The sequence below is a fragment of the Pinus tabuliformis genome, chromosome 3_2 (assembly GCF_031772625.1).
Source record: "Pinus tabuliformis cultivar Carrire ecotype Pingquan chromosome 3_2, CPIR1, whole genome shotgun sequence".
Classification (NCBI taxonomy): Eukaryota; Viridiplantae; Streptophyta; class Pinopsida; order Pinales; family Pinaceae; genus Pinus; species Pinus tabuliformis.
In genome coordinates this window covers 688,750,269-688,777,581 of record NC_142302.1, presented here as the reverse complement: position 1 = coordinate 688,777,581, position 27,313 = coordinate 688,750,269, and the positions used below count along the sequence as shown (strand labels likewise).

General features: G+C 36.2%; 1 protein-coding gene across 1 annotated transcript in view; it reads right to left on the bottom strand.

The window, feature by feature from the left end:
* The window catches only part of LOC149182511 (protein VERNALIZATION 1-like), a 123,284-nt gene that overhangs the window by 24,388 nt on the left and 71,583 nt on the right, over positions 1 to 27,313 (bottom strand). The window contains exon 2 of the mRNA XM_089418554.1: positions 13,275 to 13,356. Within this exon, the coding sequence (XP_089274680.1) occupies positions 13,275 to 13,356 (82 nt within the window). The remainder of the gene's footprint in view (positions 1 to 13,274; positions 13,357 to 27,313) is intronic.

The following is a 27,313-nucleotide window of genomic DNA, read 5'->3' as shown; positions in this document are numbered from 1 at the left end:
GTGAAATGTGAAAAAGTTAAAACATTATATATGTTTTGATATTGATTATGAAAATATATAATTATATGCTAGAATTTTGAAAAATATATTTTAAAAGGAGCAAGAATTTTGAAAAGGGTATTTTAAAAGGAGGAAGGTCATTATTACTAAATTTTAAAGAGTAATAATTAAAGTTTTATTTTTAAGGGGAGTTTTTGTGTTTTGGGGCGTGAATTTGATTGAAAATGGAGACAATAGTTATGGATATGGAGAGGTTGAGCAGGGCTAATTTTTCCCTATGGAAATCATAGATGGAGGATATACTACTTTTAAAGGATCAGTATTTTCCGATTGAGGGCACAACATTGAAACCCTCATTTATGACAAATGAAGAGTGGAATAAGCTAGATAGAAAGGCAATTGAAACAATCCACCAATATTTAGCAAAGAATGTTTATTTCAATGTGTCTAGAGAAAAGATAGCTGAAGGATTATGGAATAAGCTCCATGATCTATATGAGAAGAACACAGCATCAAACAAAGTGTTCTTGATGAAGAAGCTTTATAATCTCAAAATGAAGGAGGGTGCTACAGTTGCTGAGCACTTGAATGAATTTAATATTATTACTAATCATCTTCCCTCTGTTAAAATCATTTTAGATGATGAAATTAGAACTATTTTTCTGATGTGTTCTATGCCAGATAGATGGGAAAAATTAATTGTAGCTACGAGCACTTCAACAACTACAGGGACCTTGAAGTTTGATAATGTCAATAGCAGTTTAATGAATGAGGAGCTGCGACACAAGTCAATTATGGAAAACAAGAGAGGAGAGGCTCTAGCCCTAGCTGATTGTGGTATGAGAATGGATCGAGGCTGGCAAGGGCGATCAACATTGGGAGGCCGATCAAAATCAAGGAGAGGTAGAATCATCTGCTTTCATTGTGGAAAACCTAGGCACGTGAAGAAAGAATGTTGATTCTTGAAGAAAGGACAAAACGATCAGAGACCGTCTAGTACAAATCACAAGTCATCCAGCACAAGTGAAGGTGAGACTACTGTTGTAGCCACAGATGGTGATGTGTTTTTTACTGTTTTAGTAGAGGATGCATGTGTATATACATTTAGCAGTAGCTTTGATTGGATCCTTGACTCTGGGGCATCTCACCATATAACCCCATGCAAAGATAGTTGTGTTTCATATAATCCTAGTGATTATGGTAGAGTGCATTTGGGGAATAATCATTTTTGCAGTATTGTTGGAGTGGGAGATTTACAAATCAAGATGAAAGATGGACAAGATATATTGTTGAAACAAGTCAGGCATGTACGAGAAATGCACATAAGTTTAATCTCTATGGGACAACTATATGATGAAGGCTATTCGACAAGCTTTGGAAAAGGAGGCTGGAAAATTAGCAATGCTGCATTGGTCGTGGCCAAAGGACCCAAGACAGGAACATTATACACATTGAAGACACTGACAAGAAAATCAGATTTGGTTGCTGTCACAAAAGAAGGAAATTCAGCAGATCTATGGCATAAGCGTTTGGGTCACATGAGCGAGAAGGGCTTAGAAATCTTTGTTGATAAAATTTATTGCCAGGTTTGAAATCCTACAATCTTGATCTTTGTGAGCATTGTATATATGGTAGACAAAGAAGGGTTTCATTCCTTAGAGGTGGCCATGATAGAAAGAAAAATGTGTTAGAATTGGTACACTCAGATGTGTTTGGGTCTTTTAACATCAAATCATTAGGAGGAGCATCATATTTTGTAACATTTATAAATGATGCATCCAGGAAGGTTTGGGCATATCCTATTAAAAATAAAAGTGAAGTGTATAGAATATTTCAACAATTCCATGTTGTTGTTGAAAGAGAGACTAACAAATTGCTGAAGTGTTTAAGAACATATAATGGTGGAGAATATTGCTCAAATGCATTTAAGGAAGATTGTAATAGGTTTGGCATAAAGCATGAGAAGACTGTGCCTGGTACTCCTCAACAGAATGGTGTCACAAAAAGGATGAATCACACCATTATGGAAAATGTGTGAAGTATGTTGTCCAATTCTGGTTTGGAGAAGAATTTTTGGGCTGAAGCAGCCATGACCACTTGCTACCTCGTAAATAGATCTCCAACTACAGCCTTGGATGGCGATATCCCTGAAGAAGTTTGGACTTGTAAGAATTTGAATTATTCTCACTTGAAAATCTTTGGATGTGAAGCATTTGTACATATTCCCAAAGAAAATAAAACTAAGCTAAATGATAAATCTATGAAATGCATTTTTTTGGGATATGCGGATGAATATTTTGGTTATCTTCTATGGGATCCAATCAAACATAAAGTTATTAGAAGCAGGGATGTTATATTTAATGAGTCAAAAATGTTCAAGAGGACTGTAGGTGAGTTGGAGGTCAATAAGGTTATTGACAGGTTTGAAGAGCAGCAGGAAAATATACCACCAATACAAGAAAATGAACAGCAAATTCAGGAGCATGAAGAACAACAAGTGGAAAATGATGAACAACAAGAAGAAGGAATCTTGTAGGAACCTTTAAAGGAGATTCGACTTGATAATGCACCACCACAATTGGTTCATAGATATTCTAGGTCTCATAAGCCTTCACAAAGGTATCCTCCTTCAAACTATATTTTTTTGACTGATGAAGGTGAACCTAATTGTTTTCAAGAAGCTTGTAAAGTCGAGCACAATAAAGAATGGAAGAAAGAAATGGAAGAAGAAATGAACTCTTTGCAGGAAAATAAAACTTGGGAGTTGGTAAGCCTCCCAAAATGTAGAAAGGCTCTACAAAACAAATGGGTGTACATGATTAAGCATGAAGGTGATGAAAAGAAGAAGAGGTATAAAGCAAGGCTGGTGGTGAAAGGTTTTGCCCAAAAAGAAGGTATTGACTTCACTGGATTTTCTCACCTATTTTTAAAATTTCATCCATTAGAGACATTCTTGGTCTAGTTGCTGCTTTAGACCTAGAATGTGAAAAGTTAGATGTAAAAATTGCATTCCTTCATGGTAAATTGGAGGAAGAAATTTATATGGAGCAGCAAGAAGGCTTCATAGAAAAAGGCAAAGAAGGCCTTGTTTGTAGGTTGAAGAAGAGTCTCTATGGGTTGAAATAGGCACCTCGAAAATGGTACAAGAAATTTGATTCATTCATGTTGGAACATGGGTTTTAGAGGTTGGAAGCTCACCATTGTGTCTATATCAAGAGGTATTATCAAGGAAAGTATATCATATTATTGTTATATGTGGATGACATGTTGATTGTTGGGCATGTTAAGAATAAGATCAATAGATTGAAGAAAGATTTGGGTAGCAAATTTGCAATGAAGGATTTGGGACCAGCACAACAAATATTGGGCATGCGGATTATGCATGATAGAAAAAAAAAGGTTGTGGCTATCACAAGAAAAATATATCAACAAGGTTCTTTACAAGTTTAATATGAAGGATGCCAAGCTAGTTGGTACACCCCTTGCAACCCACTTCAAGCTGAGTATTGAATTATGTCCTAGTGATGACAAGGAGAAAGAAGAGATGAGAAAGATTCCTTATGCTTCAACAGTTGGTAGTTTGATGTATGCCATGGTATCCACACAACCAGACGTTGCATATTCAGTGGGAGTAGTGAGTAGGTTCCTTGCCAATCCAGGCAAACAACATTATCAAGCAGTAAAATGGATTTTGAGGTATCTCAAGGGTACTAGTCATTATCGTTTATGTTTTGGTCATGATGAAACTGTGATTGAAGGATTTACAAATGCGGATATGGCTGGAGATATGGATACCAGAAAGTCCACTACTGGTTATTTGTATACATTAGCAGGTGCAGCAGTATCTTGGGTGTTAAGGCTACAAAGAATAGTAGCCCTCTCTACAACAGAAGCAAAGTACATAGCTACAACAGAAGCTTGTAAAGAGATGTTGTGGATACAACAATTCCTAGGAGATATAGGAATAAAGCAGGACAAGTATGTGTTATATTATGATAGCCAGAGTGCCATTCACTTGGTGAAAAACCCAGCATTTCATTCAAAAACCAAGCACATTGACTTAAGGTACCATTGGATTCGGCATGTGTTGGAGGAAGAACAATTATCCGTGGAAAAGATACATACAGATAGGAACCGTGCTGATATGCTCACTAAGATTCTACCACGAAATAAACATGAGTTATGTAGAGGCATGATAGGACTCGGTGTGACTTGATGACTCTTGTTTGGATTCAAGTGGAAGAATGTTAAGTGCGAAGCCAAATTCATGAATCACATGCAGGATTCTAGATTCTTCTACACTGCCATTAGTTTCTAGATCATTCCATGTCTCCATCTGAATCACATACAGGATTCTAGATCCTTCTTCTGCCTCTATAAATTTGTAATTTCTCTGGCCAAGGAAAGCAAGCCAAGGACCAAGCTTGTTATGTAATGCAAAGTAATTTCTGTTCTCCAGTGATTGTTTTATCTATTCTGCTATTTCTGACTAAGTATATTGTTTTTTCTCCATTTGTTTGTCTCTGTGAATTATTCTCTGCTATTGTCGTCTAAGTCTCCGAGTATAAATCCATTGTGTGTTATGAATGCTCTGGTCTAACAAAATCTACAAGGTTGCAAGATTCTTAGGAAATCACTTCTTTTTCATTTTGATCAGTAGTGCAAATTGTTTAACAAAGGATCTGGGATATGGGATATGTTGCCCGGACCTAAAAAAATTATGGCAACCATAGCTAGAATTTATTTATGTTCACTGCGCCTTCATTTTAATTAACACGTTACAAAAACCTGTAACTTAAAAGTACAATTTTTACCCTAGTCACAATTTTATGAAAATAGATGAATCTAAATGCAATCTCATGATACCTACCCTTGGGAAGCAAGCATCACATATATGATATTCTAAAATGGTGTAGAAACAAGGTCAAGTACTCTTCATTAGTCACATAGACATAGCATTCACAATCACCTCATTTCTTCTCCGAGTTGTTTGCATCCTAATTGTTACCAATCGTTCGATCTCTTCCACTAGTTTCCACTACCAGAGGTCTCCTTTGAACCATGGTATTAGGCTTTCTTACAAGTCTAATATGTGTCTAATTTTGAGGCAGAAGGTAAAATCCAGAAATTTATGTATAAAAATAGAGCAAGCATAATAATGTGCTGTAAAACTAGAAATATGTCTCTTGTCATTGAGTATGCAACTGAAATACTTTGTATTAATATTTCATAGTTGGAAAAAACAATTACAAAGCTAAAAACTTAAACTTTGGCTTATTCACTGTAGTGAAAAGTGGATATTCCACACACTTGAACTGCTCTCTGGTTTTTGTATTGTAACACAGTATAATAACCAATAAACTTTTGTTTTCACCAACCAATACAATTTGCTCATGATTTTCTCCTCCCTATCTTCAAACCTTCTACTACTATAAAACTTTGAACAACTAAAAACTATTTTGCATAATATTCAAACATACATTCATGTAATAATAATATGAAAAGACTAAGATTAACCTTCTACTACTATAAAACTTTGAACAGCTAAAAACTATTTTGTATAGTATTCAAACATACACTCATGTAATAATAATATGAAAAGACAAAGATTACAAATAAGGTATGGCGAGCATGTTCATGAACTTAATTATTTTGACTTTTCATTTGTTGCGTTGTAAATACTCACTCTTTCATTCATCAATTTTCAACAAAGCTAAAAACTTAGACTTTGACTTTTGAAACAAAGCTAAAAACTTAGACTTTGGCTTATTCACTGTAGTGAAAAGTGGATATTTCACACACTTGGACTGCTCTCTGGTTTTTGTATTGTAACACAGTATAATAACAAATAAAATTTTGTTTTCACCCACCGATACAATTTGCTCATGATTTTCTCCTCCCTATCTTCAAAACTTCTACTACTATAAAACTTTAAACAACTAAAAACTATTTTGCATAATATTCAAACATACATTCAAAGACTAAGATTAACCTTCTACTACTATAAAACTTTGAATCGCTAAAAACTATTTTGCATAGTATTCAAACATACACTCATGTAATAATATTATGAAAAGACTAAGATTACAAATAATGTATATTTTGCATAATATTCAAACATACATTCAAAGACTAAGATTAACCTTCTACTACTATAAAACTTTGAATCGCTAAAAACTATTTTGCATAGTATTCAAACATACACTCATGTAATAATATTATGAAAAGACTAAGATTACATGAAAAGACTAAGATTACAAATAAGGTATGGCGAGCATGTTCATGAACTTAATTATTTTGACTTTTCATATGTTGCGTTGTAAATACTCACTCTTTCATTCATCAATTTTCAAAAAGAAAAATATGTATATTTCATTTTGATGAGTCACGCAGCTTGTAGAACAAAAGATCTGAGATGTGGGATCCTCTATGTGGACCGAAAAATTCTATGGCAGTGATAACTACAATTCATTTTTGTTCACAGACAATTAAATTAGCATATGTTACGACATCCTTGTAACTCTAATATACAGTTTTAACATCTTTCACAAATAATTTTATACGTAGCTAAATGCAAATTCAAGGTATCTACACGTGAGGAGAAAGCATTACAGATACTATTTTTTGATATGACGCTCGAACATAGTCAACTACTCTTCCATGGACACATAGCCATAACAACCAGAATAGCCTCATTTGTTCTAGCAGACCATTCTGCTACTTTCCTTAAACTACCCAGGCAGAGGTTAAATTTGACAGGTGACTCTATCTGTCAAGGAATTTTTTTATGACATTTTTATTTTTAAATTGCTCATCATATGACTTTTAATATTTATTTGTACAAGTTTCATCTAATTTTAAATTGTACTCATAATTGTTGCAAATTTTCCATTCTCTGTTGTACCATTCAGCTTAAATCTCATTGCTACACTTTGTTTTTGTTTTTGAGACCTGAAAATGAGAAGAAATTAGAAATATCAAGAAAAATCAAAGATATCTCCACCACTTAGAACTTATTAAACTATTAGTATTTTTCGATTCTCAACCATACTGATCGCTGCAAAATTCTCCCATTATTACTTATTTTACATTACATGAGCAAACATATGAGAGCGAAGCCTATCTATCCGAGACCCGTGGAAAATGTCATGCATGATGCACCTGTCACGAGGTGAATGCCTTTCGTACATGTCATCACTAACTGTACCATCTGCCAACATAAAGTCTCATATGTTGATTTGTCACTGTCAGACATAAACACTCCATATGGCATTGGCTATGTATCCCCGCCATGTGGAAAATTCCATGAACTATAAGTTTTTACACAAGACAATTGATTTTCGGATGTGTCATTGATTATAATCGCTGCTCAAATAAAGACTCCATCTGGCTATATATCAAAGCCACATGTGTAATGTATTGGGCTAGCAATTTTCTGTATATGAATGAAACTAAAAGCAATTTCTCTTTTTCGCGTTGTGTAAAACTCCATGTCGAATTTGTGAAGCGCTATTGAACAAAGATTTCTTCTTGTTGTAACAGTTCGCCTCTGTATTTTATTTCCTGTGTCTCCACTAGATTCTTTGCCTGTGTTTGGAACTTTCATGGGAGGCTCAGTGCACAAACTGTTGAGGAATGATCTCCTCAGTCCTCAGTTACGGAAAGTTGTCATAAACGTAGTTTCGGGTATAGTTTCAGGTATATTTCAAGTGCTTTACGTGTTTTTTTAAATTTTATAAAAGGGATGAGACACCTCACCCTTTCCAAGGTTTTTCATGGTAAGATCGCCGGGACGCAGTGACAGGACGCCTATTTCTCCTTAGGGCTAAAATCCTGAGAAGAAACGGCCCTTGAAGACCAAACCCCAGGACGCATCGTTTCCCGGGGTAAGTAAAAGGGCTATTAACAGAATTCATAAAGCCAGTGACAGAAAATTCGGCCCTGTTGATGCCCAAACTTTGAAGAAAGAGCCGGCTAAAAATACTCTATTAAAAGTTACAATTCTTAACCGAGGACATGAGATAATTCTTAGGGCTGTATAATGCTAATATTAACCGTGTATTTTTATGTTTGACCAATTATTGATTGTTTGGTCACAGCGAGGACCTCAGAACTGTCTGGAGAATATGTTTGTATTCTTTGTGATCCTCATTTTGGGTGGCTTACAGGTACTGTATTAATGTGTATTTTTATTTAAGTTAGATCAAGAGCCATCCCTGAAAATTTTGGTAACAATTATTCAGATTCTCCTTCACGTTGTTGCCTCTCTGTCTATTTGCTTTGGCCAGTGTATTATACTTGTGCAATCTGAAAGCTGAAATCTGGTGGAGCCATTTTTTGCTGCTTGTTAAACTAGATGTTATCGGAGTAACTATCCATTTGACACAGGCTTCTATCGAATTTTTTTCTGAAGATATGTAACACTAATTCAATTTCACTAATGTCTGTGCGCTAATTCAATTTCACTAATGTCTGTGCGCTCTGCTTTTTTGAAGTATCTGGCGATCTACTTTCAAGTTTCAAGCTTTGGCATGTAACTATAATTTAATCTATTTCGAAGTCCTAAGGTTGTTTATAACAATATATAGGGTCTCTGCCAAGCAGCCCTTGATATGTAACTTACATTTTTTTTTTTTTTCTAGGTTAAGACTAAACTAAGTACCCACGGGGAATTGAACCAGTGACCTATCGCAAGGAGTGCCTTAACAGTGCACCCATTCACCGTCAATCCAAAGCCCCGTGGGCGATATGTAACTTACATTAAGTGGCTTTGGGCGATATGTAACTTACATTAAGTGCTGTAAGAGTTGCAAATAATTCTTGGTAATGTATATTAAAATAGGATTCTTAAGGTCTGTATCAAGCTTTTAGTTTTTTAATCAATAACCTTTTAATTGATCTCTGCGGACCTGTAAACTCTAACTTCACACGAGATTTTGTATTAAACTTTTAGTTTTTTAATCAATAAGCTTTTAATTGATCTCTGCAGACCTGTAAACCCTCACTTCACACGAGATTTGTAAGCTTGCACCTCTTCCAAAGAAGAACGATGCATTTACCAATTCAACATAGGGTAATAGTCTCCAGGCATGGACTTTACAACCCAGCCAATTTATTTTATAGTAGTCATTGGCGTGTGACTCACCAACTCTTTTGGTAACACCACAATACTATGACTTTTATAGCAGAGGGCTTGTTCCCCAACACCATTACTGGCCTATAAGAGTCGATAAAAAATGTGACTCTATACAGTTTGCCGTGGACTGGGGAACAAGCACCCAAACGAGGTAAGTTTTTCATAACAGTCTTGCCAAACTGTGTACTGGGGAAACAAGCACCCTAACTGTGGACTAGGGAAACAAGCACCCAAACGAGGTAAGTTTTTCATAACAGTCTTGCCAAACTGTTTACTTTCTATAGATAAAACAACAAATTCAACTTGGTTTTTCTGTAGATAAAACAACGAACTGCAAATTCAAATTCAACTTGGCTTTTCATTAGATAAAACAACAAACTGAACTTGGTTTTTCTACAGGTAATGGAGATTCCAAACGCATCGAACAAATTTAAAAACGAATAACTACATAGAAAAACGAATACAGATATCCAACAAGCATGCATAGAAAAAGGCAGCGAACAAATTTAAAAACGAATAACTACATAGAAAAACGAATACAGATATCCAACAAGCATGCACAGAAAAACGAATAGAGCAGAGCATCTCTCACTATGTATGCCTAATAGGCTATCACTTACTGGTTACTTGGTCGACTGAGTTCTGGTTTTGTAGCATTCCCAGAAGTTCCAGAGTTTGCAGAGTTTTTCTTATGCCTTGCTCCTCACCAAAGTCACCACATTCAACAATGAATAACTCAACTCACAAATTGCTGTTCATTGGAATTTGACACCAATTGGGACTTCGAACTTGAAAGTAAATTAGTAAAATAACTAGGCAGTGTTAGTTGGGAATTAATTACCAATAATATCATACCATTTACCTGTTGAAAATTAAGTGTTGAGAATTAAGAATTGAAAATTAGGAATTGATATTTATGACTTATTCCGAATCACCATAAATTAGTAACATAACTTCATTGGAATTTGACACGAATTGGGACTTGGAACTTGAAAGTAAATTAGTAACATAACTCGGCAGTGTTAGTTGGGAATTAATTACCAATAATATTGGGACTTGGAACTTGAAAGTAAATTAGTAACATAACTCGGCAGTGTTAGTTGGGAATTAATTACCAATAATATCATACCATTTACCTGTTGAAAATTAAGTGTTGAGAATTAAGAATTGAAAATTAAAAATTGATATTTATAACTTATTCCGAATCACCATAAATTAGTAACATAACTCCGCAGTGGGTCGCTGGGAATTAATTACCAATAATACCATACAATACCATACCTGATACCATTTACCGTTGAAAATTAGAAATTGATATTCCGGACTTAGTCTGGAATCCGGATAGCAATCACTTGATACCATTTACGGGTTGAAAATTAGAAATTGATATTCCGGACTTAGTCTGGAATCCGGATAGCAATCACTTGGCAAATTGCGATACCAGAATCTGGATAGCAATCACTTGATACCATTTACGGGTTGAAAATTAGAAATTGATATTCCGGACTTAGTCTGGAATCCGGATAGCAATCACTTGGCAAATTGCGATTCTACAAATTATTGGCAAGTTATAAAAAAAATTATTGCCATACAAATTATTGGCAAATTACACATAACGTGGAGAAAAAAACTAAATACGAGTATACGGGCTAAAAAAAAATTATTGCCATACAAATTATTGGCAAATTACACATAACGTGGAGAAAAAAACTAAATACGAGTATACGGGCGTCAAATTTAACCCCTGTACCACACTTGTACACTGCAGATAGACAGTTCTTCCTCGGTAACTCCCCACTTGCTTTTTCTTCAATTCCCTTTCTCAACACTATAGAGTTATGCTGAGCGTTTTTAGCATATTGAATTCTTCACATAATTCCGCGTCAAAACCTCCCGCCTATTTACTATTTTGAGAGTACAGACTTTATTTCTCGCTTTTTCGTTACATTAAACTGCAACGTTATGTACTTAACCGTTTTATCGTTAATCTACCTACATCACGGACACTATTGTAATGTTTCAGAAGTCTCTGGTGCTACGAAATAATATGCGGGGCTCATGAAAATTGGTGATTTTTTGGAACATCCCAAAGTAACAATACGCGAGCTGTAATTCACTTTATGTACACTTCTACGCATAGCTCGATTTTACTTTAAGGAAGTTATTCTTGATTTGCAAGAGGTTATTGCCATGTTACAAAGATGTGTAAAATATAAACGGAAAAAACTAGTCATTACCAAAAAAAGAAAAAGGTATTACTGACTTAAAAGCGTTATTTTTATGTAAAGTAGCATTTTAATTATAACAAAATTGGTTTATTTAAAGTAGTATTTTAATTATAACAAAATTGGTTTGTGATATAAGTTTTATCCTATATTTAAATAAATATATATATATATATTTTTTTAAATAATAATTAATTAAAATTGATTGCTAACGAACTAAATAATAATATTAATATATATAAAATATGATATAATTAATAGAAATTAGGTTTTTCCAAAAATAAATGAAATCAAATTCCTTGTTAAACAAAATTTTAAGAATAAGTTAAAATAAGTTATAATTTTACAGTTACCAAAATATAATGAACTTGCTTTCTATAACAACATTGATAAAGATGAATTTCATGATGGTAAATATAGATGTTTAAAAAAGCTTGCAAAATGATTACCAAAACATAACCCTAATGTCCATCCTAAATTATAATTTTACAGTTACCAAAATATAATGAACTTGCTTTCTATAACAACATTGATAAAGATGAATTTCATGATGGTAAATATAGATGTTTAAAAAAACTTGCGAAATGATTACCAAAACATAACCCTAAATTTCATGTTCAAAGACTATAATAATATTTATGATGATGTCCATCCTAAGTTATAATTTTACAGTTACCAGAATATAATGAACTTGCTTTCTATAACAACATTGATAAAAATGAATTTCATGATGGTAAATATAGATGTTTAAAAAAGCTTGCAAAATGATTACCAAAACATAACCCTAATGTCCATGGTACATTACATTTCATGTTCAAAGACTATAATAATATCTATGATGATGGATTTCATGGTGTTAAATATAGATGTCTAAATAAACTTACAAATTAATTGCCAAAACATAACCCTAATCTCAATTCTACACTACATTAAATGATCAAAAACTCTAAATAAATGAAAGGTAAGAATTAAATAGACAGACCAAATCTTCAAAATGTGTAACTTATTCACTTCCTATTTTTATACATACATATACTTCGTAGATTGATTTTAATATTATTAGATTTAACATTAAATTCATTCTTAACAAATCCTAAATTATTTTTAAATATTTTTTTTTTTGTGTTTTCCAATCATTCATATATGTAATTCTCCTTATTATATTTTCCAAATTTTAATGTCTTAATCTTTCTTATTATCAAATTTCATATATTTCTGAAGCGAACTTATCACATTATATACACTATTTATACTCTCAAGTCACATAATAATCTCGAACTTATCACATTATATACACTATTTACACTCTCGAGTAATATAATAATCTTGTTATTCTAAATAAGTTAGATTTCTAATATTATTATCATTTTCTTTTATCCTCTAGCTTTTTTATTTTTTTACTATTCATATCTCATAAAAACAATGAAAGTACAAACATTCAAAATAAAAATGAAAGTACAGCCATTAAAGAAAAGTAAAAGTATAACAAAAAGACCATTTTCAAATATTGTTGTCCATTAAATACTAAAATGTTTAATACGTTGGTCAAAGTCCTCATTTACCTCACAACTGGGCAAATTCCAATGTAAAAGCTAATTTATTTTTTAAATTAATTTGTATTCAAAATTTGGTCCTATGTTTGCTGTCAACATGAACAAACTTCAATATCTATTATTTCATATTAGCGACACAGACCAACAAAAGCAACCCAGTAAAATATGTAAGATCCGGATTGGAATTAGTATCCATGAAAAAGCATATGGATAGCATAAGCGTCAATACCATATGCTAATTATCTGTCGGCAATGCAATATCTTCATATAAAAAGTAATCATTCTTATAACTGCTTCTTTCTTGATACTACACAACAGAGATTTCAGCTTTCTACGATGATTGTAAACAGAAGCACATACCTCGGTGTTTTGAAGCGAGGAAGGCGTCGAGTTTGTGGTTGTTCCCGTTTGTACCCGGTATTTTGCCAGAATTGTGGTGACGCTTCTCACAAAATAAAATTACATCCAAGCAATTTGTAAGTGTAAAATGAAAAAGCATCGAAATATAAATTTCCTCTTCAACCATATCTAAAAAATAAATATTCCAATTTATACTTTGAAAATCCATTTAATTGGAACAAAACATTAGGGACGGTACGTTAGCCTCTCCTTTTCGAAATAATATAAAAACAAATATTCACTGTAATGGGATTCAAAGTCAGACTTTTAAGTGAACTTGGACACATGATGTTATAATGAAGATAGAATTGATGAGATCTAAATTTGATGATATACTAGATGATAAAAATCCAGAAGGACACGAAGCGTTCTCATACTGTAATAAATTTTGTGTTATAAAATTAAGAAAACCGAATACATGGTCCAAGGTGTCGTGAACACTTCAGGAGAAGGCCAATTATTCTGGACAATGCACAAGAAAACTTAGTACTTGTTTAGAGGTTACAGAAAAAAGGGAAATCCCTTTGTAAGACACTATCCGTAAGAGAAGGCATTATTGTTGACACTTTGACACGAAAAATTAGTACCTCTTAGGGATTACAGGCAAAGGACAATACTGTTGGAAGATACCATGAATAACATAAACTTTTGTTTCTTCAAAGGTCCGCAGGTTTCGTTACAGTTCTGCAGGTTTCGTTACACTTCTGTTGGTTTGTGGATTTCTGAATGACAGGACACAACGACAAAGCAATTACAGTGCTAACAAAAACCAGACATGAATTTATAAATGATTGAAATGCCAAAGCCCGAGGACAATTACCACTATGCAGCTACAGGTGCCTTACAACACTGGTTGTTCGTCTCTTCTATCCTTAATCACCTACATTTATACAAGAAAACTATGTCGGTTAATTGTGTTATGGCGGTGTTTCTCTTTCGAATTTAATCAAGGTGAGGCGGTGTGCCACGGTGAGGTGGTGTGTGACGGTGAGATGGTGTCTCAGTGATTGATTTATTTGACAGAGAGGTGTAATTATCTCCAACACTCTTTTAATTATGATTGACAATTTAACTATGACTTAACATAACTTCCAAGTATCAGCTAGGATTACAATGACTTAAAATATTGACATCAACACTTGAGTTGGATTTTTTTCCTTTTATTCCAAATCATGTATCCTATCAATAGCTTTATCTTTTCTATGCTCCAAATTTCAGTTTCTTCATCTGTTGTTGCAGCTATTCCATTGTTAAATCATTTTTTATCATAAAAACATAGAAAAGTGTTTAAGGCTATCCATGGATGTCCTCTACTTCAAAAAAATCTGCATTGTATGTGGACTGTTTCCATAAGCTATCTTCTATAGGTTGACTTTTATCATTAATTTTTTGATTATCAATTTGCTGCAAAATAAATCCGTAGTCAAATTTTATCTCTTCACTACTCCAGTACATCAAAATTTTATTGACAACTTTAATTTTCGACATTGTCCATGTTGTTTTAACATTCATTGCTGCAACTTCTATGCAGACTTCATCAACACATGGTGTTGAAAGCCATGCTTTAAGGAACTTTAACTCTTTTTCAAATTTGTTGCTTCATTGTTGTTGCAAACCTCTGCACACTCAAAATTAATATTAATTTTATATAAAAAAACATCTTCAAAACCTTATTGATTCCATTCATTATGCTCTGTAATGAGACTTTTCTCCTCCTGCACTTTCTTCTCTTCCTATGTCGTGCCTTTCTGTCAATACATTATAATCTTCATTTTCCACGTTTTTATTAACCTCTTCTAATGCAAACAAGTTGTTTTCCACTTTCCACTTGGTTTCTAGGCACAAGTGGGTTTCTCTTGCCAAATAACAATATATCAATAAAACATTTCCATTGCATCTAAGTGGCCGGAAATGGTTGCGTGAAAACCCAAAATGTCGTTTTCCATTTTGGATCCGTATGCACAGTCAAAACAGAAAAAAAGACCGGAAAAATGTATTGGGTGTTGTTTTTGGATTCGGAAACTTACGGTTATTTTAAGCCGTTTCTCAGGCATTTTTACGAAAAACCCTCCCGTTAAAAAAAAAAAATACATTTCATACAATCATCATACGTTTTTGGAAAAATTCAAAACGTTTTTTAGCTGCACGCCTTGCTCGCCAGGAACGGTGAACACATCACTTCAGATTTTAAGTTTTTAACAAGTTAAAATTACTGTTTACAATTTATCATTTCACCCTAACCTAAACGACAAGAGTGTTGCCGCCGCCGCTGAGAGGTGCACTATCACGCCCCTACACCTGCGGTGATCTTCCAACCGCTTGTAGCGAGGTGCGGCACCACCAAGCGCTTTCTTTTTAACAATACTAACACCCGTGGACTACGCCCACTTCAACATGAACATACTTAGTTTATGTTTTTACGACCGAATAAAGCATTATCCTTTATACTTTAGTGAAGACCATTCTCAATTATTAACCATGAACAATAAACCGAGAACATCAACAATAAGCAAGTACAAAGGGAGGGGCAACTCCCAAAAAGTCTGCCTGACAATTTTATTATATCAAGAATATCAGATTTTACAACAAGTGTGTCGTGGCCGAACCAGGTCTCACACTTAACCAATTTTTACAAAAGACAGGCCACCTGCCTTTTACAACATGTTCTGCACCCTTGCACGAAGGGAGGTGCTCACCCGAGCCACCCAAGATCCCTTAGCCAAGTCCTGCGTAAACCCGTGTACGAAAATCCACTCAACACATGGCACACTTGCCAACCATCAACTAAGACAAATCTGCACAATCTTTTTAAGGCTAATGCGCATGAGATATGCGCATTCCTTTACTAAAACTGCGCACTTCCTTGTCCTCTTATGCGAAGGTCTTATGTGAGCAAAGATCCTTGTCACAAATGAGCTCCAAGTTCATTTATTTATACACACTCTAACGTAGGTTTATGAAGGGGTGTGTAGCCCCATGGCCGACCCCATACATTCATGAACATACGCCCACAACGCTCTTTCACAAGTCGGCTTGTAGGCTGTCCAAGTCGTGGTATAAGTGTGCGTTCCAACACTTAGTCGAATTCTAAGTGTTCGCCTTTTGTCACACTATCGTCACATTTCTGTTGTAGGTCCGTCGCACTATCGTCGCAAGTCGCCCGTTCAGCGCGCCCGTGTGCGTTCACCCGCCCGTCGTGCAGACCCGCCCGCCTGTCATGCAGACCCGCCCGCCGTGCAGCCTCGCCTGCCCGCCGTGCAGCTTCGCCCGCCTGTCGTGCAGACCCGCCCGCCGGTCGTACAGCCCGCGCTCCCCCGTGCGCCCGCGCTCGCCCGTGCGCCCATGCACGGTGACTTCGCCCGGCACCCGAACGCGTCCGTATCCAAGGACCTTACATCCTCCTCCACCTGAAATCGTTGTCGTCCTCGACAACATACCATCTCAGTAACCATCCACCAAGATCATCATCATCCACGATGTCGACCTTTCCACACAAGGCAAACATCTCTGCAGCATATGTAGAGACTCTTTCTCCACTATGTTCCGACCTAATGACCACTGCCACCAAGCTCACGATACCAAAGTATGTATCTCAATAATCCATGCTCAGGTCCATGGAAATTCCATCCATCTCATCTGCAACATGTTGTCCATATGTGTGTCTCCTCCATGTGAAGAGACCATCTCCTCAAACCAACTCTCGATGTGCCCCATTCAGGTCCATGAAGCCTCTTCATCATCTACAATGTGCCATCCTCAAGTCTCCAATCTTATCAACTCTCGATGTGCCCCATTCAGGTCCATGAAGTCCTCTTCATCATCTGCAATGTGCCATCCTCAAGTCTCCAATCTTATCAACTCTTGATGTGCCCCATTCAGGTCCATGAAGTCCTCTTCATCATTTGCAATGTGCCATCCTCAAGTCCCCATGTCATACTAGCAAGTCCTCCTGCATAACATTCCTGCCCTAGCACTCCTCTTTGGATGTCCCTTGACATCTCTACAAGTGCTTCCACACAATGTCCTTGCATAGGTCTGCCATGCTCCATATCTTCAAGTCTCCAACCTGATGTCCATGACTAAGTTGCCCATGTAGTCCAACCAAGTACACACATCACAACATCTGGCCATCCCATCCAAGTCTTCAACTTTCGGTTTAGTGAACTCGGTCACCCAACCATCTCATCATCATGTCATGAGTCCCTTCATCATAGCTCCTCCACCAAAGTGTCCATCAAGACTTGCTCTTGGTCTCGGCCATGACAAGTCCACCCAAAACATCACAAGTGTGTGCCCTCCTCAACCTGTCCATGAGTCATGTCGGGCACTTAGCCAATTCATGTGGCTAAAGCATGACTCATTCTTCCACAACGATCATCAAGTTCCACCCTTGTCCCGAGTCCTTGCACCTTTCATCATAAGGTCACAAGTAACCCCAATAAGCTTTCCAACAACTGACAATCCTTGCTCTTCCATACAAGGTTCCATCATAGTCATCCATGGTGAGATCCTCCCTAGCATTGGCAAACTAGCTTTGCCCTTTCCTGCACATGGTCCATCTCCCAAATGCCCAAATGAAACACAAGTATCATCACTTACTTCATCACAATGAGGTTCCTCCATGCGAGTGACCTCATCCATACATGTTGACAAACTGCACGATCCTGGTTCAACTTGATCAGCCTCAAGTTCTTCCTCCATCGTAATCATGTCTGTAACATCTTAATCTACCACGGCTTCCTCTTCCTTGTTAGCGCAATCTGCAACTTCATCTTGCTCTATTGTCCAACCAGGTTGAAGAAGTTCTTCCTCAGCTTCAACCTTCCTCTTCAAGGCTAGGAGATGCCTCACTTCCTTTTGGTTCAATTCCTTTCTTATCTTGAGCTCCTTGAGTTCTGCTTCAATCAAGTCTACTTCCTTTGCAAGTCGAAGAGCTTCCCCTCTATCAGGAATCCCTTTCTTAACCAAGGCACGGAGAGCATCCTTTGTTTCAAAAAACCTTTTGCCCCATTCTACAAATCCTTGTTTTACTCTTTCTGACTCTTCAAGTAGACTCCCTTCGAATTCTTTGAAGGATGCATAACCCAATTTCTGCAAGATAGACATCTTCACCTGCAACCTGAACCGGCCCTTGTCTCACTTCGTGTGAAACGGTCTCCTTCACCTGCAAGTACCCTTGTCACTGTCACGAGCAACCTTTGCTCACCAGCTCCAACCGAGCTCTGATACCAACTGTCACGCCCCTACACCTGCGGTAATCTTCCAACCGCTTGTAGCGAGGTGCGGCACCACCGAGCGCTTTCTTTTTAACAATACTAACACCCGTGGACTACGCCTACTTCAACATGAACATACTTAGTTTATGTTTTTATGACCAAATAAAGCATTATCCTTTATACTTTAGTGAAGACCATTCTCAATTATTAACCATGAACAATAAACCGAGAACATCAACAATAAGCAAGTACAAAGGGAGGGGCAACTCCCAGAAAGTCTGCCCGACAATTTTATTATATCAAGAATATTAGATTTTACAACAGGTGTGTCTTGGCCGAACCAAGTCTCACACTTAACCAATTTTTACAAAAGACAGGCCACCTGCCTTTTACAACATGTTCTGCACCCTTGCACGAAGGGAGGTGCTCACCCGAGCCACCCAAGATCCCTTAGCCAAGTCCTGCATAAACCCGTGTACGAAAATCCACTCAACACATGGCACACTTGCCAACCATCAACTAAGACAAATCTGCACAATCTTTTTAAGGCTAATGCGCATGAGATATGCGCATTCCTTTACTAAAACTACGCACTTCCTTGTCCTCTTATGTGAAGGTCTTATGTGAGTGAAGATCCTTGTCACAAATGAGCTCCAAGTTCATTTATTTATACACACTCTAATGTAGGTTTATGAAGGGGTGTGTAGCCCCATGGCCGACCCCATACATTCATGAACATACGCCCGCAACGCTCTTTCACAAGTCGGCTTGTAGGCTGTCCAAGTCGTGGTATAAGTGTGCGTTCCAACACTTAGTCGAATTCTAAGTGTTCGCCTTTTGTCACACTATCGTCGCATTTCTGTCGTAGGTCCGTTGCACTATCGTCGCAAGTCGCCCATTCAGCGCGCCCGTGTGTGTTCACTCGCCCGTCGTGCAGACCCGCCCGCCTGTCGTGCAGACCCGCCCGCCGTGCAGCCTCGCCCGCCCGCCTTGCAGCCTCGCCTGCCTGTCGTGCAGACCCGCCCGCCGGTCGTGCAACCCACGCCCGCCCGTGCGCCCGCGCCTACCTGTGCGCACGCGCCCGCCCGTGCACGGTGACTTCGCCCGGCGCCCGAACGCGTCCGTAACCAAGGACCTTACATGCACTATCCACTGACTTGCTGAGACTCGAGAGGTTCACTGTCCACTGTCCAGACTTGTGATATCACCACAGACACCGGAGAGACATAGTTGCACTGTGCAGTGTTCTGATTCCTAAACCATTGAACGTTGTCAGCTGTCGACATCGTTGGTCCTGGTATATATGTTATCATTTTGTTGAACTTTTTTCGTGCTAACTGCAACCTGTAGGCTGTTACTTTAAGATAGTGAGATGGATATGCAATATTACCCTTAGTTTCACAGTGAAAGAAAGTGACCAACTTTTTCACAACTTCCTTCTTAAGTAATACCTGCTCAACTTTTCGATGATCATTATCATGTGCTAAGCAAACTGCAAGAGAGTCCAAAGCAGTAACTGACCAGCCCACATCATCCAGTAAGCTCAAATAAACATCCAGCCCATTGTGCACCCTTAGTTGCTCCCTAGTATATCGACAAACATGAGCCATATCACAGAGCAAAGGCAAGGCAGTCTACTTCAAGGGAGAGTCCGTAATAATGAAACGAATCAAACGTGGAATTATGCCATTTTCTCCTGCTTGCTCCTGCCTTCTCTTGTTTATTTTACAAAGATTTTATAATGCATTAAGCACCTTCATAAATATGAAACCAACAGTCTTGAATTAGTAATGCAGAGTTTAGGACCATGTAATGTTGTGACTTGTCACACACACACAATCACACACATCTTAGCTACAAACTAAGCTCACAAAATCACTTTAAAGTCATCAACTAGCTAGTAGGCTTTCAAATTAAGATTAAGATTATAACTTTCACTTATTATGCTTGTAGACTAAGTAGATGCAAACTTATTTAAGTTATTTTCACATCTTAGCTGCAAACTAAGCTCACAAAATCACTTTAAGATCATCAACTAGCTAGTAGGCTTTTAAATTAAGATTAGGATTATAACTTCCACTTATTATGCTTGTAGACTAAGTAGATGCAAACTTATTTAAGTTATTTTCAATAATTTTTGAATTGATTGTGTGAGTTTAAATAGATATAAAGTTATACACATAGTGCTGTTTAGGAAGAGTAATGTAGTAGCACCTGGTTCAAAGTTTCAACATGATTCACCTCCTTAGGTTTTAAAAGTCCTAACTTATCAGATAAGCATCCTTACATACCTTCACGTATTCAAGAGCTCTCTCAGCCTGGTTAGTGCCACCAATGTGATTGGGATCTTTCCTTATCAAACTCTAGAGTCTAAATCCGGCCATGACAGCAAACTATTTATCATAGATTTCACTCATTTTTGTAGTTATTGGAATAATAAATAATAACGATGGAACAAAGTAAAGAGAAAGGCATATAAATAAATGATGAGATAATTTTATTAACATCCAGAAATGACCAAATAATTTTTTTTAAATACATATCTAATATTTGTCAATTTTATTTTTTCACTTTCATTTACAACATCATCATTCATGGAAACTTCAAGTTCAACCATTCATGAGGCAGAGGAAGTGGCACATGAAATTGAATCAACCCATAAAGTTGATCCAAAGTCACCACTTTGGAAATATGTAACTACTGTTGGGAAGATCCAAGGAGGTGGATCATTGGCATGGGTTTGCAGTGAGTGTAAAAAGGAGTTTAAGGGGTCATACACACAGGTTAAAGCACATTTTCTTGCTTTAAGAAACAATGGGGTTTGAATATGCAGTGGCCCACCTAAAGAGAATGGGACAGATGAAAATGGTTTAAGTAAGGTAAAAATTTCAAAATATGAGAGAGAACAAGATGAGGCAGATGCTAAAGCAGATGAGGCAGATGCTAAAGCAAATGAGGCAAATCCCGCCTCCCATTTAAAACACCCAAAAAGGTTGGGAGAATCTTAATCGAAGCCTCCACTTCATTATCATGGAATTGTTGGTTCAAATCAGTCAAATTTGGGACCGCTTGAGAAGAGTTTTAGTAATGATGCTCGAGAGATAGTATATGCAGATGTAGCCCAATGCATTTATGCAAATGGCCTTCCCTTTAACCTTGTGCGATCTCCTTACTGGGCAAAGATGGTAAAACATTTGAATGAAGCCCCAAGAGGGTACAAGAGCACTGGATATGAGAAGATACACAACACATTGTTGAGTGCTCAAGTGTTAGATTTTGAGGCTAAATTAGCCCCCCATCCGTGATTCATGGCTCATTTCAGGGGTGTCCATCATTTCTGATGGATGGAAAGATCAAAGAAATAGGCCTTTGATCAATGTGATTGCTTATAACCCACATGGGGCAATGTTTTTGAAGACAGTGGATTGTGAGGGGCAGATGAAAGATTCTCAATTCATTGCTAACATCTTTATTGAAGCAATTGAATTGGTGGGGCCTGAAAATGTTGTCCAAGTAATAATTGACAATGCAACGGTGTATAGAGCAGCAAGCCTAATTATTGAAGACAAATATCAACACATTTTTTGGACCCCTTGTTCTGTACATTCATTGAACCTCATGTTGAGCAAGTTGAGGAAGCAAATTGAGTGGATTCGAGTTATTTTTGAAGAGGCAAAATAAATTCAAGCCTTTATCACAAACAACCACATGTCCCGAGGCATCTACAGGGAATTTGCTATGTTGGAGCTCCTTAAGGTACCTATACTTTAAGGTTTAAAGTTTATTAAATATTTCATAAATTCTAATTTCTGACTCTAAATTCAAATATCTAAATTGGATTCTCAGATGTCATGATTCATGAATCATAATAGGTTATTCAATCAGATTATGATTTTTCAAATTGATTAAAATTTTAAACATTGGCAATTTGACACCTACAGGTTGGCGAGACTCGATTTGCTTCTCACATCATAGTCTTCACAAGGCTCATGCAAGTGAAAGATACATTACAATAAATGGTATACAGTTTTCTTTGTTATCAATGGAGGCAATCCCAATATGATAGAGCACAAGCAATGAAATAGTTGGTTGTTGATGATGAATGGTGGGATAGGGTGGAGTACCTCTTGGCATTTACTAAGCCAATTGTGGATTTGCTCCGTATGTTTGACACAGATATGCCTAATCTGGGGGAGGTGTATGAGGGCATTGATTCCATGATAGAGAAGATAAGGTTGGTTATAAATGCCAAGGAGAATGACCCAGATGAAATCTTTTACAGAGAAGTAAAAGATATATTGACCAAAATGTGGAACAAGATGACCACCCCATTGCACCATTTAGCCTATGCAGTGAATCCAAAATATTATGTCACAGAGTTGCTATGTAATCCAGAAAGAAGCACACCAAACAAAGACCCAGAAGTTGCAGAAGGATTTAAAAATGCTTTTAAAAAGCTTTTTGCAGATCCTGAAATTAGGCTTCAGATTCGTGCATAGTTTTCTCAGTTTGTGGGATTAGAGGGTTGGGGTTGTGATATTGAGTGTATGTGGGACAAGAGTAGATTAAGTCCAATTGAGTGGTGGAACTTCTATGGTGGGGCACTTCCACATATCCAAAAATTGGCCATCAAGATCTTGTCACAGATTGCTAGTTCTTCTTCATTAGAAAGGAACTGGAGTACATACGGCTTCATCCATTCAGTGAGGCGAAATAGATTGGGCTCTAAGAAGGTTGAGGAACTAGTGTATGTTCATTCAAACCTTTGCCTTCTGTCACACAAGAGAGATGAATACAAATTTGGGCCCACCAAATTATGGGACGTGGAACCAGAGTTTCCTGACTTGGATATGACATTGAATGCCATGTCTCATATGAATTTGTTTGATTTGAGGTCACCAATTGGTGGATCTTCAAGCGGACATGGCTGCAATGTTCCTAGTGCCACTTCTAGAGAGGATGTGGAAGTGGAACATTATAGTGGCATGAATGAGGACATATTTGATGATATGTAAATGTAATTTATGATGGTGTTTTAACTTTTAACATTTAAAATTTTGAACAACCATATGAATTATGAGTAATGATATTAGACTGCCAGTCATAGTTCATTTTGTACTTTCTACAATGTAGTAATTAGTATGCATTATTAATTTTGGTAATGATGGTGTCCGTGTAACTTGTCATGTTGATAGCTTCATGTTTGAAATTTGAAACAAAAACTTGATGATATGTTGAAACTTGAATCATGAATGTTATAATAATCATTAATGATGATGACAATGTTGAATTGATGATGATGAATCATGATAGATCATAGATGATAATCTAGATTCTGAAATATGAATGGTAATATGAATATTTTATATATATATATATATATATATATATATATATATATATATATATATATATATATATCTATATATATATATATATATATATATGATTTGTCGTTTCCGGCCATATCATATCCATATTTTTTGAAACTTTATCATATCCGTTTCAAACCCCGTACCCATATCCATTCCTGTATCCATTTCCTGGTAACTTAGCATTGCATCATATGCAACCACTAATAATTAGTTAATTGTTCTTCATCAAAGTTGCCCTCTGCAATTTCAATTGCTTGATCCACCAAATAACTTCTTTCCCCACTCGTATCTTTATCTATGCCAAAATCAATTCCTGCTACTAACACACCAACATTTTCATCAACATTCAAGTGGGATTCATGAAACTCTTCATCTTTTTGTAAATTTACTATTACAGATCCACCTTTCCTTTCATCATCAAGCATTCCTACAACTTGTTTTACAACACTACTATAGTTGACTTGATTACTCCCCTTTACACCAAAAGTCATCTGAAGGATGTCTAAGCCTCTTTTATTGTCTTTACATCTGCAATGAGGGGAAGAATTTTGTAATCTACACATCCCTTTATGCATTCAAATGCTAAGACATTCTTTTGCCTTTTGGCTTCCAACTCTTACAAATAGACTTCAAACAAGTCTTGTTGTTGTTTTGACTGTCTCAGCCTCTTGCCTTTTCCCATTTATTTAATCACCTTATAATTTATAATGTTCACCAAGCAATGAGTTACAAGTTACAACTCTTCCACAACTCTTCGATACTCCATACTAGGTGATGAAAAAAATATCAAAATTACACTAGATAGAAACTCACTCTTCTAGACACAGTTCATCTAGCAAGCTCCAGGCAACAGAGTTCACTAGTTCACTATACAATGCATAGGTCCTCACCTTTTACCATATATAGGAATCACTCCTCTATAATAGTTTGTGCACTTCAATAGTAAACTCACACAAGTTACACATGCAAGCTCAATTTAGGGTTGCAAAGAATATGCCTCAACAATATTTTCCTTGATATGTCTATAGCTCTCCATGATCATGACAATACATAATGATGTTGGCTTATGAAAAAACTAATCTTGATCATGCGTACAAGAAAATAATAAATAACTGTACTGTCTCCAATTTTTTGGCTTGATTCACGGTGGTAGAGGACGAATGGCAAAACATGGTTCAGCTCCCAAAAGATAATTGTGGCGGGACTATGACCTTTTGAAAGAAATAGCAATTTGAAAGGATGAGATGTATGCGAAACTACAACTTCCAAGATGATTTTTCACTTGAGACAATATCCAAATGCATAACTTGGTCCAATCAATCGGCATCTAGGGCTACATTGCTCACCCTCTGGTTCTCACTAGGACTTCAAAACTGAAAATTGATGAGTCAATTATGCCTAACCTAGTAATGAAATATCTGCTCCCATACCATATTTTGATATTTTAAACTGCTAGGAGATTTGAATGTTGGAAAGGACAGGTTCTATATTTAAGAGGGGGAAGATGTAATACCCCTCTATTCTTATGTAAATATTGTTTGTTTAGATTAAGCTATTTTTAGTTGTGATGGCCATAAAGCCATAGTGAACTCAATTTGGAATTGACTATGGTGATGTATTAAATAAATTTTAATAATAATAAAAAAAACTGGAGATTTATTTGGGACAAAACAATTGAGTTAGTGATATCATTACCCATATCCGGAAACTAATGTGGATGGATAAGATCATGACAAACTTCCCTCAAATTACTCCTAAAAAGACATAGAGGTTTCTTCATGAGATTTAATATGATTGGAATGAAAAATCTATTAAATCACTCAATGTGGAAAGAACACTGAGTAAGAGTGAATAAAGTGTCACGGGAGAAAAAAGCGAGATTTAATGGAAGAGGGAAGATATTTTTCTGAAAAATAGGAAAAAATCTTAGGCTATTGGGTTGGAAGACCCTAGAAAGTGGGACACTGCTAAGGAAAGTCTGCTAGGGAAGTAAGACATAAAAATACCTTGTTCAGAATCACAAGAGTTTGTTTATTTTGGGGTAAGAAGATCTCAACTCAGGGGGAGAACTTGTGGTGAAGGTTCGTGGTTGGGTGGAAAAATTTTCATCCCAAGTTGACCCAGTGGTTGGGTGGAAAATTTTTCATCCCAAGTTGACCCAATTGTTTACTGTTACAGTTTCTCATGGATGTTTTATCTGTAATACTGTTTTTATTTTATTCATTCTTTGATACCAAATTTATTCTATTTGTACATAACCAAAAATTTTGTTGCAAGCTACATTCATGTTTATAACCATATATTTTGTCACACGTTATAATTATGTTTACAACTGAAATTGTTGGTGTATGCTTTATTACTATTTATAACTGATAACACTATTGCATATTGAATTGTGGAAATAGTTACAGTGATGCCCAGTAGTAGCCTAAACAAATTTTATATAGGATATGTATGTATATATATATATATATATATATATATATATATATATATATATATATATGTGGTGTGTTTTACGCATAAGTCTTTGCATTTTATGGGAAAGGAACTCACACGATCTGGAAATGCATCTATAGTATCCACCTATGATAATTATATTAACAATTTTCTTACATTCAAATTATCATGAGTGCAGAGGTCGTAGAAAATGATGATACTCCAAAAAATATATATAGGAAGGGTAAACTACTAAAATAAATTAATTTTTCATGTGAGTAAATGCCATAATCAAATTTGGCAGGGGAGAGAGTATGTTTATCCCCATGACTATTTTTTCTTAATTTCTAAGTTCAACCAAATCTGGACACAAACTTCTCAATCGCCGTGGTTGAAATCTTTCATGGTATATTTTCCAGATAGAGGCAAATATTTTGATCGTAGACTCATGAGGTTGTCGATGATGTAGATTGGTTGTTGAGGGTACACCTCAGTATACAATTAGCGGGAAATCAGTAACTGAGTTATTCCATTCCATAAAGATCGAAAATGGTTAGTCTAGAATCTATTGATATAATTATAGTCAATGGAATATCACTGACATTGAAACCATATCTGAACAATATGCAGACTAGCCAATAGGATGGGCAGACTAGAAGACATGATTGGTAGGAATTTCCTCTACTTCAATTTAATGAACGAGAGAGAAAACTAACAAGTTTTATTGCAGGAGTTGAGTAAATCTGGAAAACAATAATTAATTCAATAATTTAATATCGTATGCATATTTTGGTAATTAAGATACATACATAGATGACTTTGTCAAAGACATGCCTAGAAAATAGATAGAACTGTAGAATTTGTATCTTTATCATTAAATGAAAAAGGTTAAATTGCAGCCAAAGAATAAGACAAACTTAATGATGCATGCTAACTGAACACGAATAAATTTTCTGGCACTCAACAAATT